The 25,094-nt window shown below is 44.4% G+C and overlaps 1 protein-coding gene across 1 annotated transcript in view; it reads right to left on the bottom strand.

Moving 5' to 3' along the window:
- Window positions 1-12,669: 12,669 nt before the first annotated feature.
- Window positions 12,670-25,094, bottom strand: part of SYCE1L (synaptonemal complex central element protein 1 like) — a 43,659-nt gene continuing 31,234 nt past the window's right edge. Inside the window, exons 11-12 of the mRNA XM_021705366.2 lie at window positions 14,308-14,368; window positions 12,670-12,773 (exon numbers count right to left, since the gene is read on the bottom strand). Coding sequence (XP_021561041.2) covers window positions 12,670-12,773; window positions 14,308-14,368 — 165 coding nt within the window. The remainder of the gene's footprint in view (window positions 12,774-14,307; window positions 14,369-25,094) is intronic.

The raw sequence follows: 25,094 nt of genomic DNA, 5'->3' as shown, positions 1-25,094 counted from the left end.
TGTAGTTGTCTGAATCTTAAAACGACATGTGAAATAAATCATTAACTCTCCTAATTCTGCATATGAACCGAGGCTCACCGACATTTCATACAATGGAATTAGATTCACAGAAACCCTATTATGTTAACAGCCAGGAATTTGTAACCACAGGAACCTCAAGTCCATATCCTGGGTACCCCCAAAGAATCTACGTGGTCAGCAGCAATGCTGCTTCATCCCATTAAGCCTTAATTTCTTCATCTAGGAATAGGACTTTAATCACTTATTCAATGAAAGCGCCACTGCGCTGGAGGCTACACGGTTGAGGAGAAACAAGGTTCTGCCAACACTGAGCTGGTGATCCATGCATGGGGAGCACCATTAATCAAGCCAGCTCACAGACAAACACAAAGTGGCAACCACGATGAAGGTAAAGCAGAAAAGGTATATGATAGTAGCAGAAGCTATATAGTGTTCTACGCATTCACGCTTGGAACCCTTCGTCATTTTCTTGCACACCAATCTGTGGTGTGGTTTTACCCCCAAAGCCAGGACCTGCATATCTTTTGCCAAGGCCATGTGCTCACTGCTGGCACCCACTTTGCCCGCAAGCACAAAAACCACAAGTGCCTGGGACTGTATTCCCCTACTCAACCCTGAGCCGACGCTGAACCACAATGCCATTCATTCATGAGCGATCACAAGAAGCAGGTTCATGTGGGGCTGACATTTCTTTTTTTTTTTTAAAGATTTTATTTATTTATTCATGAGAGATAGAGAGGCAGAGGTACAGGGAGAAGCAGGCTCCCCGCGGAGCAGGGAGCCCAATGCGGGACTTGATCCCAGGACCCTGGGATCATGACCTGAGCTGAAGGCAGACGCTTAACCGACTGAGCCACCCAGGCGTCCCATGGGGGCTGACATTTCTTGAGGCACTAGACCACCTGACCCTCAGCTACCAGCCTTCCCGCACAGGTACACAGCCGTTGTCCTCCAAGGACTAAGATCTGGCAGCCTGGCAAAGGCCGGCGGCCAAACTCCTCTTCCCCAAGTGGGAGGAAGCTGGTTCCTGTGTGACTATTAATTCAATCACGACTGGGTGGGCACTTTTAGCGTCCTTTCCAGAGGCAGTCTTGCTAGCCGAGTTCGTAACTGAACTGCAGCCAGCCTCAGTCAGGGAGCAGGAAACCACCTTTGGGTGGGGCCAAATCACTTGTTCTGCATCCAAATTTACTCACCCAGGTAGAGGTCTGAATTGGAGATCAGCCTGTGATTCTCAATGGATTGATTGTTTCCACCCATCTCCTCTCTGCAAGGTCCGGAAGACGTGAAATAGGATTTGGGGGTGGGGGAGGATTAAAATGCTGTTTTACCATATTGTCTATCTGGAAGGCACACTCTGGGTATTGTTTTGCTAGCACAAAGAGTCTTTCAGAGTTACCCTCTAAAGGATTGGTTTTTGGAAGATTACGTTTGGGAGTTAGGTGTCTCAGTATCCCCAGGACAAAGTGGCAGGGAGATTTAGCAGTGATCTAGATAATCTTATGAACCCAGATAATTCAGATGTTGGTTTTACTGCCTTCAAATGCACTAGGCAAATAATCCGCAGCTCCGTTCAATTCCTTTCCAAAGCGTTTACTGCTACACAGAGAAAAGGGGGCTGATATTTACTAAGCCCCGGTGGTGAGCCTGGTGTTGTCCTGCGCACTGTGTGTACTCTCTCCTTAATTGCCACATCAAATCCCTCGTTATCATTTTCTCCCTTTAAGGATAAGGAAACTGAGGTTCTGTAAAAGGAAATAATTCCCTTAAGGTCACACGGTAAAACCTGATGTTACAGGGTTTAGAATACACGTCTGTTTCAGGTAATAAAATACTTGGGAGTGGAGTCAGAGCTTTTGAATCTCTTAAGCTCATGGAGGGGATTCTGGCTCTCAGCCAGGATAGAGAACCACAGCCCTAGACTAAATGCATTCAACCTAAGTCGCACAGCTAGTCTATGGTGAAGCAGATACTAGAACCCGGTTTTACCGGACTTGCTTTCTACAAGCTCTGCTGTCCCTTAAAAATAATAAATTCAGCCCAATTCTCAACAATGATTAATTGAAGCCAATATTCTGGTGACCAAGGATCTTGGCTACCTGACGTTCACTACTTAATGAAAGAGATCTTAAGATTTGCTGTCTCTATTCCCAGAATTGATTAGGTAGACATTACTAAGTGCATTACTTACTAAGTGCATTGGAAAGAAGACCACACTGAAAAACCAAAAACCTGGGCTTTAGACTTTTCCCTACATTATTTTTTTTAAAGATTTATTTATTTATTTATTTGAGAGAGAGAATGAGATAGGGAGAGAGAGTATGAGACAGGGGAGCGTCAGAGGGAGAAGCAGACTCCCCGCCAAGCAGGGAGCCCGATGTGGGACTCGATCCCGGGACTCCAGGATCATGACCTGAGCCGAAGGCAGTTGCCCAACCAACTAAGCCACCCAGGCGCCCCTTCCCCTATATTATTAATTCCTTGGATGAACCTGATTTATTCTCATATCCCCCTTGAGCCCAGGACATCACTGGATCTTGTGATTCTCAACCCTAAATGTACATTATAATAACGTGGAGAGAAAGTAAACAATTTTATGCCCATGTCTCACCTCCAGAGTTTCTGGTTCCATTGATTTGGGATAGAGCTATAAGGTCCCCCACGTTATTCTTATATTCAGCAGGGCTGGGAACCAGTGATTTAATTACAACAATTCTGTAGATGAGTCATTTCAGGGCTCTTCCAAGCCCTTGAATCTTCCATAATTTTTACGATGGTTTCCATTCTCACTGAAAATCTAAAGAATGACTTCAGCCCTATTGTGTAAGTTGCCTGAAAGTACAATTGCTCAAGCAATTTATCTATCTGCCCTGGGTGGGTTCAACGAGCAAAGATTGAAAACATCTGTGCTGAGTATTGGTTGCCGCAGTGACATGGGACACAATGAGGATGGGGGAAGTGGTCCTCGGGGAACTTGTTGGATAATTCAAATCAAAACTTTTTTATATGGAGTTGTTATGATGCTATACTGGTGGATCTGGTACAATGGGCCACTTGACTTCTCTGGTTCCACAAATGCTTTATTTTCCTTCTCCTCACCCAAGAACATCTGAAAACTCACACTGATAATGGCTTAACTCTTGATACAAGTAGTTCTAATTGTATCTTTTGGATGGTGAAGGTCACAAAGGAATTGGGACAAGGACATAAGCGAGCCCTGATCTACGCCGAGAAAAAAAATAAAGCTTAAATTCAAACCTACATTTGAAAAGGGTATTATTCTCTCTTTCCAACTGCCTTGATTTCCTACTCCTAAAAGGAAGTCAAGTTTTAGTGTTGAATATTGATCTTCAGTACTAACTTAGCAAGTCTGAACCACTGTATCTACTTCCCTTCTCCAGAGAAAAACCACCTCACTCTGGAAGTTAGGGTTCTGCATTAAGAGCAGAGAATGCTGGAACCCAGAGCAGAGGTGAATGGGGTCTCCTCCAAATTTTCTCTTTCTTTTATTAAAGAACTGTCTTCTATCTATGTCTGGCACCAGATGCCTGAGCCTCCTGTAATGTTGTGGAGTTAATAATAGCTGCTTCCTCTGTCCCTTTTGACTCATTCAATGAATTCAATCTATATGGCTTTTCTTCCAGAAAGATTTATGGGGATGACATTAGACATTTTGGATTATGAAAGGTATGGAAGAATAAAAACCAAATCTATTCAAGTGATCTAATTTTCTTCTGGTTCCTTCCATGAAAAAAAAATTGGTGTTAAAATTGAACTTCAATGTTTCCCATTTCCAAAAGGAGAAATGTGGGCAATGTCACTTTTAAGGCTTTTTCCTACTCTAATAGCTATAATTTCCATTTTTTCCTCAGCCTTCTCCTACAGAAAGTTGTTTCCTATGAAAAGTGTACTTAGGTTTAGTGTTTAAACAAAAAATAACACGTGTGGTCTTCTACTTTATCCTGGGTGCTATTTTGTACTTTACTTCATTGGCATTGATCTTGGCCCCTAAAAGTAGGTTAAGGTTGACGAGAAGAGGGAAATGCTATTAACTCATTGACCTATTCCTTAAGTACCTGTTACTTGCCAAAATTTAAGTCAATATTAGAAATGCCAGATAAGATATGGCCCTTTCTCTTATATGTCTCTTTGTACAGACATAAAATAGTACTTTACGATAAAATGCATCTTCTTTATGAGATAACATAGAAGTACATACAGAGTGCTGTGGAAAAGCAGAAAATTATTGATTCTGTTTAATGGATTCAGACAACACTCCACAAAAGCAGTGGTATTTCAGAAGATTCTAGAAGGATGGATGGGAGAGGACCAGGTAGAAGAGAGGCAAGGGCAGCAGAGGCAAAAGAAATAGCATGTTCAGAGTTAGGAGTGCAAGAGCAAGCTTCCAAGAAAGCTCCCAATGACCTCTGCCTCCTGGTATTCATCCCCTTTCTTGTACGGTCCTCTCTAATACTTAAAAAAAGCCAACCTTTTTTTTTTTTTTTTTTTTTTTGCCAGAATAACTGTGTGTGATTTCCAAGGCCAAGGCCATAAAAACTACTGTGGGTTGTGTATTGTGCCCTCTTAGATTTACACCATGGGGTGGTCAGTCTCCATGTTGTAATGACGCTCAAGCAGCTCATGGAGAAGCCCTGGAAGAGGAACTGAGATCTCCTAATGGCAACCAGAACCGTGTGAGAGCCATTTTAGAAGCAGATTCCCTAGCTCAGCCAAGTTTTCAGATAATGGAGACCTGTCTGACATCCTTCCTGCAACCTCGTGAGACACCCCAAACCTGAACCACACAGCTAACCACTTCTGAATTCCTGTGAGAAAATAAATCTTTATTGTTGCAAGCCACTATGGTTGGGGATAATTTGTTACACTGCAATAGATTGCTGAGACAGGTGGCATCCAAGTTTATGTCATTCTCTGAGATAAGGGGAGGGGGGAATGATAAGGGATGAAGTCCAAAGGGAAAGAGGGAGATCCAACTGGAAAGGTTTTGTAGTCAGACTGGATCAAAGAGAACTATCAAAGTGGACTGTTGTTGATTTTAGCAAGGAAGTGATGCAACTGGATGTGTGAGTTAGAAAACACATGCCTAGAGACTAGAGCACGAGCTGAAGGAAGGTGTTGGCAGATAGGATATTAAGCATGAATTATAGGGAATTTTTTGCACTGGATTATTTGTGTCTACCTTTATTAAAGAATGATTTTTCAGAGTTGCAAGAGAATTTATGGATTCCTACCTCCTTCCCTCTTTAAGACGCTCATCCACAGCCTACTTGACAGATGACCTTGTTCCCTCTGCTTGAATATCTCCAGGGATGGGGAACTCACCACTAGTTGAGCCAGTCACCAAAAGGTTGATTTGAAAAGCTGTATGTATAATTCTAATGGACTACTGGACTGGGTTTTAGACTTGTCTCTCCCACTAAAGAACTGGTGGCCTTAGGACTAGAACTTTTAAGATCAGTGCAGATTGGATAGGGTTCAAGATTCTAATGTCACTAGTCTGCGCATGCTCTTGAGATGTGCTCACATAGATCAGTAATAAAGTAATAACTGCAGAGTTACTAACTCTAGGTTGGGATCTGAGAAGTAGAGGAATAGAGACTTTACCCTTACCACCCTTTTTAGACGTGGCCTTACCAAATTAAGCAACAGAATCACTTGAGAGAAAGCTGAATATATCTGTCTGTCCACTTAACACCTTATTTTGCAGCTATTTTAAGAGAGTGAATTGAAAGAAGAGGCTTTGTATTGATGTGTGGCTTTCTGAATACTCCAGAGAGTTGATGCAGCAATAGATCCTATGCCATCCCACTCTGATGGCTCTCAAGTGGCCATGGATGGAGGTGGTCTGAAGTTTGCAGTCCCAGGATGTCTATGATGGAGATGAGGTAATGGTTAATCAAGACTTGGCTCAGACCGAGCCCTGGTAGAGGAAGCATGAGAAGCAGTCCAGCTTGTATAAATCCCTTGCCTTTCCAGCCCAGGGTTACAACACTTGGCGCCCATCAGAGCCCTGTTAAGTGATTTGGATGTCTACACAGTTGCTTAATCAGTAGATTCAATCATCTGGGCTTTTAATAACTTAATCATTCAGTATATCTCTGTAGGTCCTGCCAAAACACAGTTTCCAGAGAGACAGAGAGAGAGAAAACAGAGGAATGGAAGCAAGATTGTGAACGAGAAGGCCACCTTGTATCTTGTTTTACATAGGAGCTTAACCTTGAATGTCATATTTATGTTGGTATTGTGGTGATGTGGGTCATCCACTGGTCTTTGAAACTTTATTTCAAGATACGTAACAGGAGGCTCCATAAGTTTCAGAACTGTAATGTAGTGAAAATGGACCTTAAAGTCAGACTGACTCACTTCCAAATCATGACACTGTTGGGACATCTAGGTTGAACATGGCAAGGAGTCCAGTTAGCTTAGAATTTCCAGCGGCACCACCTTCATTACTCACCTCAGTTCTGCATGCAGTGGGGACACTGGAGGACAACAATTTCTGCTCAACATGGGACATCTCTAACGGGCAACCTTTGCTCTGGAACTCCTGGCTAAATTGACCAATGCGTCATCAAATCTGCATCATGGTCCACAACTCTCACTGCCACAGCCCATGTCCCACCCCCCACCCATTTCTTTGACAGGTGCCAGATCCACACTGCAGTCTGAAGGATATCCCTGATGAATTCTGCCTCCTCCCTTTTTTAGCTTCCAACCTCCTGCCCCATTCCCTCCCACAGAACGACCCATTTGGACTACTAAGTCCATCCGAGCGTCACCCCCAAAGGATCTAACTGACAGGAAGGTTTTGAACTCTGAGATTCAATGTCTTCATCTTTCACATCCTATTGCTACTGCATACATCATCAGAATTTGCAGAGGTTAAATGAGGTATCATACATACAGTATCCTGGCTTATCCAGTAGATCATCACTGACATTTTTTTTCCCCTTCACTCAGCTCATCAGTAGGACCACTGGTGTGTAAAAAGAAGATACGTTCTTCACTTTCATGCACCAACCATGATATGCCTAGAATTGCAGTAACCACCAGGAGGGGGAGGGGGAGGGGAGGCTGGAAACATACAGTTGTGGAAAAGTAGGACACATCTGTCACAAGTCTGTGAGCATCATTGATGGTGGGGACTTTGGGTTTCCTAAGGGCTACGACAGATGTCAGAGAGGAGCACAGAGCAGGGACAGCTAGCCTGGAATGTCAAGAGCAACCACCTGGGGAGGAAACACTTGATTCTGGAAGAACACGTATGTATTCACCAAGCAAAAGAGGCAGGTTGTTGCTAGAAGAGGCAGCAACACTTGCTGAGACGGAGATACGCCAGAGAGCATGGTAGAGTGAGACAAAGGTAAGATGCTATACAGATATTACAGAGCAAACTGGGGAAGGGGGCGGAGGTGCCCCAGCAAAGCCAGTCCATGAAGGGCTCCGGGCAGGGATTCTCCGCCCTGCTGTACAGAAAAGGAAGCCAAGTGGGGCCCACAGGTGTTAAAAGCCTGGCCCAAGGTCCCAGTTATAAAGTCACCGAGACCCCCAGAGACGGAGCCCAGGTGTTTGGTGCTCCTCTGCCTGTACGTATAGGAAGGCCTCCCCTCCCAGGGAGTTACTGAGGTGATCAGGACAAGCCTGGAGCAGGTCTTAGTCAGCACATTGCCAACGGAGCAAGGAGAGGGGTGCAGCTAACCAGCTCAGAACCCATACTTGAGGCTTTCTCTGTGGACTAGATATCTGTGCTCAATAGTTCCGGGAATTTGAGCTCCTTGAAAGCATGACTTTGGGGAAACAGAAGCCAATGTACACATTCACGGCATTCTGTTCCCCCGAATCAATTATGTTTGAATGATGCTAAGGGTCTGACAGAGCCACAAAAGAAAGAACAGTCTTTAACCTCAACACTGAAGCTGATCCCCATGCCTTAATCAAAGCCATTGTGTCTGGCCCTGCTTGCAAGCCCAGGTCTGGTTCTCATTGCTTTTGCGGATTTAAGTAAAATCCTTCATGTAACTGAAATTAGGGTTTGTGTTGATGATATTTCTTTTGTTATAAGAAAGAAAACCACCCACATCCCTACAATCCAGGCCACTGGTCCAGTGGATACACTACATGCTGTCCCGATAGAAAGAGCATCTTCCTAAGGAACGAGGGTGACATCGGCGTGGGTATCAACGCAGGGGGTGTGAAGTGCAACTCCTTCTGAAAGAGCCAGATGGGCTTGAGTTGTTCTCCTCCCTGTCGTTGCTTGTTGGTGAGAGAGGCTAATGGAAATCATGCAGGATCAGGTGGTTACTAGAGAAGCTGCAGGGACAGCCTATGGGGCTACTGGGTCAAAAGCAGCCTTCAGATGCCATTGATCTAAAAGAAACCACATCCCAGAGTCTTCATCCGCAAAGGGAAAAAAATAGTATCTTTCTGGGGCGCCTGGGTGGCTCAGTCGTTAAGCGTCTGCCTTCGGCTCAGGTCATGATCCCAGGGTCCTTGGATCGAGCCCCGCATCGGGCTCCCTGCTCGGCGGGAAGCCTGCTTCTCCCTCTCCCACTCCCCCTGCTTGTGTTCCCTGTCTCGCTGTGTGTCTGTCAAATGAATAAAAAATAAAAAATAAAAGAAATCCTAAAAAAATAAAAGAAACCACATCTCATGCTGGGAGAGACTACAGAGACCAGGCTAGCTCAAGTCCCTCACCTTCTAGGTGAGAAAATGCAGGATTTGATTGGACAGGTGACTTGCTCCCAATCAAGGTCAAGTTCATGGCGCAGGCTGAATTAGAATCTAAACTTTCTGATTTCCAGACCATTGCTCTTATTTGGCTCAGCTCCTCAGAGGACAATGAAAGGCTTCTGGTTCCAAGTTTTTCTTTCCATTTGGGTGAGAAAAATGGGACACAATTCCGAAAGAAAAGGCTACCCAGGGAACAGTGGAAAAATCTAAAAACCGGTTTTGGCAGCAGTAAGAATGTTGTGAAATGCATTTTTAGATTGTGCATATTCTTGTTTTCTTTGTGCATACACTGATGGGTGTGTATTTTACCCACGTGGCTCTGTGTAAATATAGACCTGTCAGTTGGCCTTGCCACGTGGTTTAGGATTGACAGACGTGGCCCCCATCCACAGGAAAGCATCTCCACTTCTACCTAATGTCGAAACTATAGAAAAGCACATGGAACGTAGAGGACGTTGGTAGAGAGAAAAGATTGCCCAAGTTGAGAAGGCTCTTAGCAGATCAGCTAGTCCAGAATGTCCCAAAAAATAATCCATGGGAGGGTGATTTGTTGTGATGGAGGGGAAAAGTCCTGTGGTCAAATGGCTTAGGAAACTTGAATCCAAATCGAACAGGCTTCTTTACTACAGGGCTCCCTTACACAGGGTCCTCACTATGGTTATGTGCACTGAGGCATATAGAAGAGGAATGCAAGATAGAAACTTACCCAGACTTATATATCCACTGAAGCCCTTTTCACTCTAAGGATAATTTCATGAGGTGAATGTTCCTTGGAAAATAACCTTTAAGTGTTGACCTTTTCCCATATCCTAATTTTACAGATGAGTAAAAAAGCACCTCAGGGAAAAAGTGGCTTTCCTCAGGTCACGCTAGTCATCAGTGGGCAGAATCAGGACTCGAAACCAGACCTTCAGACAATAGCCGAAGGACCAAATCCCTTTCTTGTTGCTCTATCCCCAATGTGTTTCCAAGAGAGTTATCAGCAAGTGGTAAGACAATGACTAATAAAAATAGCCAAGTATTTTGCGTGCATTATTTCATATGATCTTGATTAAAATCCTAAGGGATAGATACTTTTATTACCAGTTTTACAGATAAGGACTTGGAAACTTAATATATCAGCTAGTGGACCTTGGGCAAGAAGTAGCACGTGGAAGATGAATGAATGATTGAATGAATGATACAAGACAAGACACTACTACGGATTTAAATGACTCCAGATACTTCCCCAAAAAGCAGCAGCCATAGGAATAAAAGGAGGAATAATAGAGGAGTATGGTTTCCCTAGGACCATGGCAGAGATCCTGCTCTCCTATTGGAGCTGAAGACCGCACCCAGATGCAACAGGTCTGTAACTCAGGCCCAGGACCGATGGTTTGTGCACAGACTAGAGAGGTCATACAGGTCCGGCAACGTAGCATCGTCCTGAGCATCTCTGATCACAGCCTGAGGCATCCTGTCCTGGCCAGAAGGAAAGCATTAGCCCTGCCCGCCCACACTTCTGCTGTCTCTTCAAAGTTGCTCAAGTCTTTTGTACCTTCACAGAAATCCCAGCTCTTGGGATTTCAGATTGTTTCCCATCTCTTGCCCTTAATTCTGTGTTTCTGTCTTACAGTGGAAAACTTTAAAACTTTAAGTTGGACCTGGCATTGTGCCCTAGGTCAGGACCTTACATGCTGTTTGACCCTGGGCAAATCACCTGAGAGATAACAGTCCATCATCATCATCATCATCATCATGGTGCTTATAATTGGCTTTACCCACCACCATCAACTTTAAGCTTCACGACAAGCCACTGGGGCAACTGTTACTCCTGCTCACATTTTATCAATAAGGAAACATGGCCCAGAGAAGCTAAACTAGTTCTCCAATTTATGACCTTCGGCAGGTGCCAGAGCTGGAGTTTGAACACACGTGGTCTGACCCCAGCGACAACTGCTGAGTAACCACTGGATAAACAACTTCGAGGGGTATATATTGCATAAGAGTGAACGAATTCTCCTCTGTGGTCCCAAGCTTATGAGGTAGACTTGAGTCTCAACGAGATTTAAAAGATTTAAAAGTCTGCTAAATGTCACACAGCAAGTAAGTGGAGCTAAGCGCTCTACTTTCTAAAACCCAACTTCCCCTGACTGTATCTGGACACAGTTTCCTCATATGCAAATTGAGGTAATGATAACACCTCCTCCTCAATGACCACAGCACAGATCATGGTAACTGAGAGACCTCGTAATCTCTATGCTCAGGGGCGATCACCTATCCTCATCTTTGTCTACGCAAACGAACGAGGAGTCACCTCTCTGGAAGGCTGCCATTTGCTGACTCTGTGTTCATGCGTTGGCTGGACGTTAGGTTCACTCACCTAATTTTTTAGAGCCTTGTAAAACGTATGAGGTAATTCATCTTTGTTAGTAAAAAAGACTTAGTGATGAATTCACCCTACGGCATAATTAGCCCCAGGCCTCTCTGTCCCGGAGGGAATCCTTCCTATCTTAGCAAAACATGGGCAACCTGAGGTTCAGGGGCATGTCATCTTACAGAATCGAGCTAATCAAACACAAAACGCATTGAATCCACGGGTCTTTATTCCTGCCACCTCTAGGAGACTCCACTTCTCCCCAAAGCAAAACAAAGGAGTTTGCCAGCATCAAGGTTGGCCAAACGATGTAAATTCCAACTGATAGCTATTAAGAATGGCTGGATGCTTAGGTTGTATTTCTCCGGATGCTCCTTGGGTTTCAAGGAACAAAGAGGTATGCTTAGGAAGCGGAAGACACTTGTCATCCTTGCTACTGCTTCAAGAATGTGCCTCCACTTGATTTTCAAAAGACCTTGCGCACATAAAGGCTCAGTGGTTGCCAGACTGCCTCAACATGACAGAAGGATTTGCTCAAAGGAGAGGTTTAGATTTTAATTTGAAATCAGGCTTTGTTCCTACCCACAGGGTCACCAAATGTGAGGAAACACTTGCTAGCCTTCCCCCGGGGCTTTGGTCATCTGTTCCTACCCACAGGGTCACCAAATGTGAGGAAACACTTGCTAGCCTTCCCCCGGGGCTTTGGTCATCTGGCTATCATATGATCTTTGGTGATCTAAGTCACCTCTCCCCTGGCTTTGCCAACAAGTTGATGGCTGTTCATTTCTTCCTCTCGCAGACCATTCAGCAATAAAATGTCTTCTCCTTACCAACTGAAGATGAATCCACAGGAGGAAAAAAAAAAAAAATCCTGTGGCAATCCAAGATGGGTGTTGGCTTAAATGGCTTCTCCCCTCAGGTGAAGTCCACGTGCTTTCCTAATGGTCCTCGGAGTCACTGGTGTCAGCCTCCATGATGAAGCCAGGTGGGCTTTCTGCAACCAGCTAACAGTATGTGTCTTCTACTCCTGCTGCGGTAACATGTCCAAAACCAGGAAGCAGGACCTTCGGAGATGACCCAACCAGGGGACACAGCAAGTACCAATAACTAGGGCTTTGACCAAATCCATGGGAATGAAATAATTCCAAGGCTACTTTATGCAGCAGCTGTGAAAAGACACTTCAGTTATAGAAAAACAAAACTCACTGTCTAACTCTCTTGAGGGAAATGTTCTCTTGCTGAACTCCTACACTAATCCTTCATCATCTTAGGCTTCTCCAGAGAGGATCGATATTGACTGATCACTTCCCAGACCACCCAGTGCATTGTGGGACACTGCCAGATGTGATGATGTTCTTCTCCTGATGTGTCTTTCCCCACAATTGCTCCCCTGATCCCCTGATGCCAAACCCAGTGAACTCCTCCAAACAGTCCATCCAGGCTCTCCAACCTCTCTCCCTGCTGTACTCTGTCCTCCTCTGCTCTCCTTAATCAAATCTTATTTGTCCTTAAGCTCAAGCTTCAGCTCTCTGGAGTCACCTTTAGTTGACCCGACTTTGGGATTTCTCAGCATGATTGCTGTAGACGGAAGTCCCATCAAAAATAGGAACCATTTCTTCATTCTTTAGCTTCAAACTTGCTTTGACTGATAGAACACGGGAGAAGTGATACTATGTGAATTCTACCACCCAGACCTCAAGATGCCTTGAAATGTCTTCCTTTGCCCTCTTGAAACGCTATCCTGAGACCACCACATAAAGAAGCCTGTCTTTCCTGCTGGAGAAAGTGAAACCAGGTGGAGAAGAACCGAAGTGCCCCCAGAGAATGCTAGCACCAACTGCCAGAAATCTGAGGCCATCTGGACCCTCCTCCCAGTTGAGCTAACGGATGGCAGCAGGCCCTGTGAGTGAGTCTAGACAAGCCAGGAGGAAGACCACCTGCCTGAGCCCAGCCCAAACTGCAAAATCATAAGCATATAAATGGTCATGGTTTTAAGACACAACATTTTGAGGTGGTTGTTAGGCAGCAATAGATAAGGGATGATACAGTGAGACACTTTTCATACGGTTTTGGGAAAGTCTTATATGCATAGGGAGCTGTAGGCACCCCTGTGTCTGGGAAAGCAGAGTATTTCCATGGGAAAATTTTCTTTCTCCCACATTCATTACCCAACTGACTCCTATATTCAAGTCTCGAGTTAGCCAGCCTTCCTCTGGGACTTGTTCTCCGACTGCCCTGAGAAGGAGTGAAGGTGATTCTCTGATGGGCTCCTGAGCTCCGCGCGCTTCCATGATAGTGCATTTCATCCCCCGGGGTTGCCACGCCTGTGTTCCTCATCAGACTGAAGGCTCAGCAAGGCAAGGACAGAGAAGGCCTGTCAGCACTGTGCTCCCGGCTTTGGTTTCCACTTCCATACATGGGAAGGATTCGTGCTTGTGTAGCTCATCAGTGCAACAAGTATTTACGGATGCCCTCAGCCGGCCACCCAGGCCACCGTGGGCCAGTGATATGCGACCATGTTTTCCTCTACCTCTGTGTCTGCTTTCTGTTCCCAGGCCTGCATCCGATCGCCAAGGGCTCCCAAAACATATCCTCCGCATATATGCATATTTGCATACAGGTGCTCTGCTCTCCTTAAATCATCTCTCCTCCAGCCTAGGGTAGAAGAACCAGCTGAGGGCCCTGGGGATGTCTGGCTGGGAGCACTTCTGACCTGCCCCTCCAGTCTCTCTCCTCCTGACCATTGTCCTCTTGCCAAAATGGTGCAGTGAGAACTCAGCATCACCAGGAGTGGGCTGACCTAGGCAGAGTAGAGGAAAATTATCATTCATTGTTGAGAACTTTATTCTGTTCTTAATGCCACTTCATGTTCATACAGCTTGACTGGATAGACCCACGGTCCAGATTAGGATGGCCTTGCCGCCCGTGGTAGCGTGTGCTAAAAAGGCATCCAGGTCGTGTTCATTCTCGTCTCACCTTGACCTGAGAACGCTGTTGATTTATGAACATTCTAGAGAACAAGCACGGCCATTTTCACTTAGCCTTGTTTTCCAGTTGATACGGTTCCTGGGCCTTTCAGGTGCGACTGTGATTACAGAAAATTGTGTCTTCTGCAATGCTCCTGCAAATCCACCTGGAGCCAGAATTCCACGTTACATTCCATTTAACTTAGAACTTGCCTTTGGTAGAAAAGTTTCTATGCAGCACTTCGCAAAAGTTTTTATTTAATTCACCTGTATCCTATTTGGAAAACGAAAAACAATTACAAATGGCACTCAATTCCTCTCAGAGGATTGAATATTTCTTGTTGTCCCCATGTCGTAAGAGAAGAAGTTAGAGGCTGTACAAAGGAGAGAGTGTTTGGAAGCAGACAAATTCGGGATGAAATCTCTTTCGTACCACTAGGTAGTTTATGACATTGGAGATGACTAAGAAGGGACATTAAAGTGTACAGGGGGGATGAAGATACTCCTCTTGCAAACTTAAGCTCTATATATTATGCTATAGATATTAATATATATAAAAGTATATATAAAGTATATATATATTAATATACACATTAATATATATCGATACTCTCTCTCTCTCTCTCTCTATATATATATATAATTTCATTTGATAGATACATCCGTGATCACCATGCTGGACACAATTAGCCTTAGTTGTTTATTTGCTGTTCTTTCCTACTGGATACAACCTCTGTCCATCGGGTAACCTGGTTGATCTTGGAGTCTAGTAAATCCCGCCACTGAAACATGCATTTGACGTAGAACACTTCTTGTGATTGCCAAAATGTACAAGAGTAGGTAAAGAAGAAATGGCACCTTGAGATTTGGTAGCTCATTGGGCCGGTCTCAGCTTGGGGATCGTATGTGTGCGTGTGAGTGTGTGTGGACAGTCATAACGACATAGACAGCCATGGGACCCTCTTTGTGAATAGGCATAGGAGTGAGAGTGAGAGTGAGAGTGAGAGAGAGAGAGAGAGAGAGAGAGAGAGAGAGTGTGTGTGTGTGTGTGTGTGTGTGTGAGTGTGTGTGTGTGTGTGTGTGTGTGTGTGTAAACATGGAAACAAGGAGATCCTCTGAACCAGCCTGCTCTCCAGCCAGCAGTGGGAGCCTGGAGCCCTCTTGCGTTCCTTGAATATATATCCCAAGGTGTTGGAGCTGGGGGGGGGGGGGGCTGACGGTTGGCACATCTCTGGGAAGATGGTGCCATCTGCTGGTTAGACCCACATTTAGCAAGTGTCAGATTGTTCTCTCTTCTAGGCAGGAAGCTGGGCCTTTCTCACCTGAACCCCCCCCATCGGCTTTTGGAAGGCAAGAAAACACAAAGGACAACCAGCCGGCTGCCAGCAAAGCCCCCGATTACTTCCAAACACACTCTGGGCCCATCTTTCCCTACACAAATCTCTGCTGTTGCACTTTGCAAACTGGCCCGTGCCCAGGGTTTCTTTCCAGGCTTTAAAGGTCCCCTACAAGAGGAATGATTCTGCAGCATCAACGTTATAGGACGATCTTTTTGGGGGTGAGAATTAAACAACTTTATCAGAAAGTAAGTTTTACAAGCTGTTCATACCCTGAAACAGATCATCCAAAGTATTGGTAAATAGCCTGTAACTTAGCAGGTATTTTTCACATACTAACTCCGTTCTAACCTCCATCCCAAGACACCACACCCCAACCAGGCCTCTTATGTTAGTGTCCCAACCACTGCACACAACTGTGACTGCACACTTGTCAGCTGCTGCCTGACCTCTTTGATTACCTCTGCTGACAGAGCTCTCACTACCCAATGTGGTTGCTGACTCTACCATTGGACAGCAGTATTTGTTAGCAAATCCTTGTTTGTCTTGCTGGTTCTTTATTCCAGAGAAAATGTTCAGATGTACAAAGAGGATTTCAGTATCCAGCTCTCTGTTCATCAGAAAAAATATTTTAAGATTTATTTATTTCAGAGAGAGAGGGAGCATGAGCAGGGGAAGGGGCAGAGGGAGAGGGGAAGGAGACTCTCCACTGACCGCAGAGCCCAACACGGGGCTTGATCTCCAGACCGGAGAACATGACCTGAGCCAAAACCAAGAGTCCGATGCTTAACCAACTGAGCCACCCAGGTAGGTACCCCAGAAAAAATTTTTCTTAGATTCTTCAGTCTCAGCTCTCATGATATAGATTTCAAAATCTTTATCATACTTTCCCCACTGGATGTGCTTCATTTTGTTAATTCCATCTCAAACTGAGTTTACCCAAATTTTATGAAATGCTGTGAGCAAGGCTCAAACCGCAGAACCATGATCTCCTTGCTCTGAACACGGGAGTTGTATCAATGTGTTTAAAGATGCAAAAACATGGTTTGAATGGATGATAAATATTCTTGTCCAATGTCATCCAGATTTAACAGGAACCTCTGCGAAATTTTCTATATACTGACCCTGGTCCTTCAGCAACATAGAAATCATTCACATTTACACCAGGGCAGGGTTTCCAGTGCTCCCCTATACCCATCCTCCTCTCCCTCTGATTGGGACAGTTTAAGGCTGTGGTTTCTGTTTCCTATCCTTGAAATCTAAGAAGTATTTACGGCCTTTGATGCATGTCCTCATTGGTCAGAACTGTGTGGAACCCACTCATTTCATTTTAAATATTTCTTTAAATAAACTCATTCATTTTTTACTTACACTTATTTAAAAGAACCTTTTTGTTATTATCATAGGAAAATCTAACACAAGCTGTCTTTAGAAGGAAAATGCAAAAATAGAGTCAAAGCTAAACAAATACATTAAGTTCAAGATGTATTTGTTCAAGAAAAATATAGTTGCTGGCCAAAGGTGTTACTGACAAGGCAAAGGTAGCATTAGAAGTTTCGGGGATGGGGCGCCTGGGTGGCTCAGTTGGTTAAGCGACTGCCTTCGGCTCAGGTCATGATCCCAGGGTCCTGGGATCGAGTCCCACATCGGGCTCCCGGCTCAGCGGGGAGCCTGCTTCTCCCTCTGACCCTCTCCTCTCTCATGCTGTTTCTCTCTCGCTCACTCTCTAATAAATAAATAAAATCTTTAAAAAAAAAAAAAAAAAAAAAAAAAAAAAAAAGAAGTTTCGGGGATGAATTTTAAATCAAAATAAAACTGTTTTTTTTTTTTTAACACATTTGGCCATTTGGAACATTTTTGAAAGGAGAATAACATCACCAGCATATGGTTCAATGTTATCAGATGAGCCACCTGGACCACAGGAATCATGAGTAATGTGAGTCCCACACTTTGGTGAAACACTGCCCTGAGCCACTGATAAAGAATATTACATTCTGGCAGATAGATTTAGCTTTCAAAGCTGGGATTCAGGGTGAATACACAGATGTGCTTATCATTCCCATGAATGCAGAGACTGTGTTTAGTCTAATTCAAGAAAAGACATGAAAAAGTGCAAGAATTAGGTAGCTTTTCCTTGTGACAGTTCAGTGGTTCTCAAATTCAGTGGGCAAGTCATCTATGAACACAGATGTGGATCTCCTCCTCTTTCTACGTGGGAGTGAAATGAGGTCAAGAAAGATGAAGGGGCATGCAAAGCTGTACTGACAAATATGAAAATAAGAGCTTAATGCTCCCTGTTGAAACTAAGGGAAGAAATTTCGCCTGCCTGCCTTTTGTTAGAGCATCTACTTTAGAAAACTTGTCAGCTTTTGGGCGCCTGGGTGGCTCAGTTGGTTAAGCGACTGCCTTCGGCTCAGGTCATGATCCTGGAGTCCCGGGATCGAGTCCCGCATCGGGCTCCCTGCTGGGCAGGGAGTCTGCTTCTCCCTCTCCCACTCCCCGTTTGTGTTCCCTCTCTCACTGTGTCTTTCTCTGTCAAATAAATAAATAAAATCTTTAAAAAAAAAAAAAAAAAAAAAAAAAAAAAGAAAACTTGTCAGCTTTCTTTCTTTGAAATTTATATAAATCTTTCTAAAAAAGCTAAATAAGCCTCACTTTGTGACCCACGAGGGTCTTTCTCAAGGACCTGGAAACCACCCTTTTTTTAAAGTAATCTCTACACCCAACGTGGGGCTCGAACTCATGACCCCAAGATCAACCGTTGCATGCTCTACCAATGGGGGCAGCCATCTCTGTAAGATAGCACCCCCATCTCCCAGTTTCTGTGGGTTGGCAGGAGGCTGACTTCCACAGGCCCCTCGCTCCAAAACTACCTCCTGCCATTTGGTTATCCTTTGGATAAAGCCAATTAGCTAACACAGATGGTCTCCCCAGTTACCGAACGAATTTAGGATGACCTATGCGTGACAGATGATGCTGTCAAGTCCGCTATTTGGGAGATAGTTATTGTTTATCGATGGGCTGTATCTGCTTGGTTATCCAAAAGGGGGAGATTTCTTTGTTCTTTAGCAGATTACCTGGGATATGCAGCACATTCTTATTTAATGCTTATTCAATAATGAAACTTTTTTTCTACTTTTCGGGGAGAAGTTTTCTGGGTTGGCAGGAGATTTTATTTTAGTTATATTTTCCCAGCAAGGTCGCACAGTGAACCAGGGTGGAGTCAGAAAAGGAACCACCTGATTCCTAGCCCGGTGCTCTTTTGGCCCCCCTGCCATTTATGAGTGAAGGGGAGCAGAATACACCAGCCCAAATCATGCCTCTTTGGCATATTGATTAGTTTGACCTGGGTTCTCTTTAAGAAAAGGCAGACATTGAAGAAGCTCAGACAAAAGAGTAGAAGCTACGCTTCTGTAACTTACCCTTTGCAATGTAAATGTAACGTTTACATTTATAAGGGAAATCTCTCTGTGTAAGGTGCCTCCTCCTTACCAGGAAGAAGTGGAGAACGCTACCTCTCAAGAAACTATTGTCAAGGAGGAAGGCAAGGATTTAAAGTTACGTAACAACCTTGCTCTGTTGTGCTGTGCTCCCAGGAACTTCCCCTAACTGGCCTCTCCCTTCCCAACCCCTTCTTTTTTCTTTTGCTAGAGATGTTATTTAAGGTGGTGGCCTAGGCTGTTTGAAGAAGTTACTCCGTTTTTTTCCTGGGTACCTCCCATGCACACAGGGGGTAGACATGATATTAAACTTCTGTTTTTCTCCTGTTAATCTGTCTTCTTATTACAAGGAGTTCTCAGGCTGGAACCTAGAAGGGTCAAGGGAAAATTATTTTTCCTTTCCCATGTGAACACAGGGTTTTATGTTTGTTATTGTGTACCATGTAAATCTTTTCTCCCCACAATCAGTTTATAAGCTCCTCTAGAGCAGAACCTGTGACTAATACATTTTCTGTTATTTTTCTCAAAGACTAACAAAGTGCCAGGGACGTGGCATGGTCAATAAATGCGAGTTGAATCACTGAACTTGGAAAAATGAAGTTGAATGGATTGTAACCTTTATTCACTATGAGACTGTTAAGAAGATGGCAGGCCCCACATGGACTTGCTTATGCTATGCCCCACATCATCAAACGGAGACTTAATTTACATTTTTGGTTCTCCCAGACATGGCATCTTAAACCAGTCAATCAGGAATCACTTAATCAGCACTCCTTGGATCATCTTCCTGATGGACCCCTGCTCTGCTATTCTCTCCAGGAAAGTGACCTTAAAATAACCAACCAGCTTTTTTGCCTAGCTTATCTTCCTTGTTCCTGCTCCCTTCTGTCTATAAAAGCCTTTGATTTATTACAGCTCCTTGGAGCTCCTTTCCATCTGCTAGACTGGATGCTGCCCAGTTCATGAATTGTTGAATAAAAGCCAATAAGAGATTTAAAATTTATTCAGAAAATGGTTTTTTAACAATCTGGTGGCAGTGACGGGATCCAAAGGAGACTTCTGATGGCTTCAGTGACAGTGGAAATTCGGGTGTTGGTACCCTTGAGCCTTTTGAGGCCTCTGTCTTCCTCGCTGTTTCCAAGGGCCATGGGTAAGTTCTTCTTGGTTCTGAGCTCTGCCATCTTTGTGTTGAGCTCCAAATCTAGTTGGCTTTCTAGTCCAGGTTAACAGGTCAATCTAGATTGGCAGGAGGTTCTGATGGAGCTCCAGCCCTCAGCCCTTGCTCAGTCCACAGCCCCCAGTCCAGGGCTTAGTGGGTCGGCTGGAGCTAGCAGATGTTTCTTCCTGGAGCCCAAGTCCATTGCCCTTGATTCATTCCCCCCTGTGTTGGGGTCTGGTGGTTCAAACCATAGTTCCACTTTAGGAAATGCTGGTCCTGTACACCTGTGGCCTTCTCTTGGCCAATCCATGGTACCATCTCTTTGCTTACTATGGATGTCCACAGTTCTATTTTCTTGGTTACTATTGGTCTCTGTTAATGTGCACATGACATAAAGGAACGAGAAATTGTTAACGGGAATCTCAGAATCCAAAGCCACCCAACTGGTGGGCACGGGTTGAGCACTGCAAGCTGCTAGAGCATTTGCCATCTAATTGTGAGAAGCCTATATGAGGACAAATTGGTCACACAATGAGTTAGATGGACACCAAGTTATCCATCCATCTCAAAATTTGCATGCAAGGAGGTACACTGTAAAACACCACACAATCTCTAAGCCAGGGGCTCATCCCTCTATTAACCTGACTCCAAAAACCTAATGCTTAGAGAAATGCAATCCTCAAGTTTCAAAGAGTTGAGTGCTCCACCTTCTGGCATACTTCTTTCTGTGGCTAAGAACTCTGGTCTCAGAAGCCGTAGATATCTACAAAAATGGCAAATCTCACCAAGACCACGTAGAAATACAATGGCCACTCGGACAAACATTCCCACTAGACAAGTTCATTCATCTAAGGAGTACGCTTGAAAGCAAGGGCAGCTGAAATCAAACCAACAGAATGGGATACCTAAGTGGCATGCGGAAGCCTCCGAAAGTCTTCAGGATTCCAAAATAGCTTTATTGAAGGATTAAGTGCAAAAGTCTAATGAAAACTTAAAGACACAAAAGGTACCTGAACCAAAGGACCATCAGACTAACAGAACTCCTACTCCCTCTCTCACCCTTTCCTCCTGTACTCAGTCTACTAATCCTCCATCTGAACTACCTTTCCATTCTGAAGAAACTACAAGACCATAAAAAAGAAAAAAGAAAGTCCACCAAGTTAGCAGCCATTACAGATGACCCTCTATTTACCCTAGAAGGAGCACCCCCCCCCCATTGGCCCAATATTTACCTCTAAGGGTTGATGGAACTCAAAGGGACTTCCTATAAACGGTTACTGGGTATTCCCTTCAGTAGCCAAGGGGAAACTAAAATTAATGGAAAACCTTGCCAAATTCTGCTAAATATTGGAACTACACTCGACTTTAAAGCCCACTTGATCTGTAGCCTTAGAAGAAGGGATTGTCAGAAAATCGGCAGAAGCTGGCAAAGGGTGAGAATTCTTGCAAGTCAACTCTTCTGGGTCTGTCTGTAATGCCTGGTTGAGAGAGGAAGGTAAAATGTCACATTGTCCCTTCCTTCCTAAGTCCAGACTCATTGGTTATTGATCCTTTTCCTCCCAGGGATAGCTACTGCCTTCCTGTAGGTCCCATTTTGTGTCCCAAGAACATGGCTTGGCAACCATCAGCTCGGGCGGCCCCCAGAAATGGCTGGGCAGAAATCAGGGTCATGCTCCATTTGTGGTTGGAATCCTACCACTTGCCAGCTTTCGGGGGGAGCTGTCTTTTGGGGGGCTACCTCTGGGTGTGATTCTGGAACTTGGGAAGTAGGATCTTTTGCACTCTCTTTGGGGAAGTCTCTTGGGTCCATGGGGTTGTTTGATACTCCCAGGAATATTTACTGTCTGTCCCAACTGAAGCCTGACACAACACTTGAAAGGATTTAAGTAGCTCTGTAGTTTGAAACTGGCCAGACTGGAAGCTGATATGCAGAGGCAGATAGGAATTTTTTTTGAGGCCTTTTCCCCAGCCTAAACGTACCCAGAGAGAAAGAAAAACACTCCAAAGACAAAGCTATAAATCTAGAACATAGGAATCTTTTGATTTTCATCTTGAAGATCTTCTTTCTGATAAAAAGAAGCAAATTCAACATAACGCAGCTAAATGGATAGGTCAGCCCTTTTGAAGTCATTCAGATTACAACCCAATTATTTGAGAAATTAAACTTTTTTTTTTTAAGATTTTATTTATTTATTTGACAGAGGGAGACACAGCAATAGAGGGAACTAAAGCAGGGGGAGTGGGCGGGGGAGAAGCAGGCTTCCCGTGGAGCAGGGAGCCCGATGCGGGGCTCGATCCCAGGACCTTGGGATCATGACCTGAGCCGAAGGCAGACGCTTAACGACTGAGCCACCCAGGCGCCCCGAAAGCTACCATGTTTTGAATGAGAATGTATGATCACCACAGATGAACCCCGGCTAATAACACAGAATTCTTCCTTCTCTGATTTCATAAACCACTTATAAATAAATAGATATGTAGGAAACAGGTATTAAATTCCACTTGATTTTAACTTTCCTGTGTCCTCGGTGGTGCAACAGGAGGACTGACAGACTCGAGTGCAAGAGATCACACGGCAGCCCCACCTTGTTCAAGTGCGGGCAAGAGTCCGTCCCTTGATGCAGAGCGCCCGGTGTGTCCCAGTTGTGCTCTTGGGAAGAATCCCGTTATAATCTGCATGCTGCTGCAAATGCAGCCCTTGTCCAGAGGGGACAGAGAGGAAGGGGAAGCTGGACCGAGCCCATCAGGTGAACTAGCAAGTGAAAGGTTCTCTAGGCTCAGGGACATCAGACAGCTGTCTTATTTATTCCCCAATTCTCCCCTCCTTCGAGATCCTAAATGTTCACGTACACATGGAAATGTACCCACTATAACTTAGGGAACTGGTATAGTCTTAGCTAGTGGGAAAGATTACTAAGCTTTAAAACACAGTTTTCCTTTAAGTAGTTGGTATTTTTGTTTCGGGTGATGGGAGCGATACAAATAAAGAATGGGGTCAGGTGAAGGGTTTTTGCTGAGACTCTGATAAATACCGAGAAGAGCACAGCTCCCATTCCAGCAGCCCATTCCCTGGAAGCACACAGAGCGAATTGTCCAATTATCCTGGAGGCAGAAATGTCAGATGATACAAGCGGAGGAAGAGGAAGGTTACAGCACGGTTCTGGTCTATAAAATTGTCACACAGTCACGAGAGCTGGTGACTCTGGAGCACCCACCACCACGTGGGAGATACTCGGTCACAAAGAGCTCTCTTTCACACAGACTTCAGGGATCACGTAGTCCAACCATCATTTGAGTCTCACGTGCTCCCCACCGTCCTCTGAGGGGTCATTCAGCCTAAATCAAACACGAGGCATCACGAGAAAAGCAGCAGTTTCTAAGCCTGGCTCCTATAAAGGATCTCCCCCAAGAGCGGGGCCGCGTGCTTGTGCTCTCAGACACGCCTCCTCTCTGACGGAAGGGCTGTTCTTCACATCCCCACCAATGGCATCATCATTAATTGTCACATGGACATGATATTTAAGTCTCAAACGTCAATGGATCCCGCTCAGGTTGAACCGACAAGGGAGCTCCTCAAAGAGTCTGAAATTAGGAAAAAAGGAAAACCAGTGGTTCTTCTTTGCACAGCACTTTACGTTCACAAACCATTTTCTCAAGCATTTGACTCATCCAGGAAACCTCCTGAGAACAGTGCAGCCTGGGGAGGTACATTTCTTCACGGCCAAGTTGGAACTCGAACACCATGTTCACCACCTGAACACTGGGCACTTCCCGCTGCAAAATCCTGCTTCTCGTGGCATAGACACTGCAATGTTTAATGTCCCTAAAATAGACTTTTCCCCTCTGTAATTTCCCAAAGACGAAACAGAAGACGATACTGCATTCAAGTTCAGAAACAAATTGAGCAACTTACTGATTGATTTCGATTTTTTTCAAGGCTGACTTCCAAATGCTTGTGTGGGAGATGGTGTGATGTGAGGAACCCAGAAGAAATGGGATTCTTAGTATCTTTAGTGAAACAAATCTTCATACCCACCCCCCATGGGCTCCCAGGGCAGGGGGCTGAGTTAGTCAAACCACCTCTCTAGTCACGCCTTGGCTTGGTTGCTTTGCTTATGTATTCATTTGCTGCTATTGTTACCTGCTCAATACACAGCCACTAAAAAGAGGATTCTGTTAACACTGTTACACTGTTTTCTTTCTAGAAAAATCCTGCCTGAAAAAAAAAAGAAGTGATACATGTCCAGGTGGATTTAGTGCCTTGAAAAATCTCAATCTCATGGTGCTGGCGTGCCCCAAAGAATTGCATTTACCTCAAATGGGTGTGGTTTTGGGGCGCCTGGGTGGCTCAGTCATTAAGCGTCTGCCTTCGGCTCAGGTCATGATCCCGGGGTCCTGGGATCGAGCCCCGCATTGGGCTCCCTGCTCCGCGGGAAGCCTGCTTCTCCCTCTCCCCCTGCTCGTGTTCCCTCTCTCACTGTCTCTCTCTCTCTGTCAAATAAATAAATAAAATCTTAAAAAAAAAAAAAATGGGTGTGGTTTTCACGAGGTTATCTGTGCTAGGTTTTGGTGTTAACGGGCCAAATATGAGGCATATTCATTGCATCTTTAAGGATAGTAAACTTCTAAAGCTAATGTAAATATTTTTAAATGTTTGGTAAGATTTGTAGCCCAGAAGGATTTAGGACTGAGTAGATAATACAGTCTCTTAATGGTTGTTATTTTCAATGGGCAAATAGCTCCTAGATATGAAGAACATAGAATCTCTCTCTATACATATACATACACACACACACACAGCAGGTAACCCAAATTCTAAAAAAACTCTGTTATTATGCAGTCAGGGAGTAGTAATTTCATTATTTACATTTTATTCCATACTCTACATTAGATTTTTAAGAAATATTGTAACTACATAAAGGATGCATGTGTCTCAGGAAACCAAAGGTTTTCTGCTTCTCATTGACATATCCCGCTCTATTCAAAGGGAATTCAGAGATAATTTTCATCTGTTTAGTCTCTGTATTTTAAAATATTTTAAAATTCATGGGAATAATCAACACT

This window comes from Neomonachus schauinslandi, chromosome 16 (assembly GCF_002201575.2).
Source record: "Neomonachus schauinslandi chromosome 16, ASM220157v2, whole genome shotgun sequence".
Classification (NCBI taxonomy): domain Eukaryota; kingdom Metazoa; phylum Chordata; class Mammalia; order Carnivora; family Phocidae; genus Neomonachus; species Neomonachus schauinslandi.
This window is presented reverse-complemented; position numbering and strand designations above follow the sequence as displayed.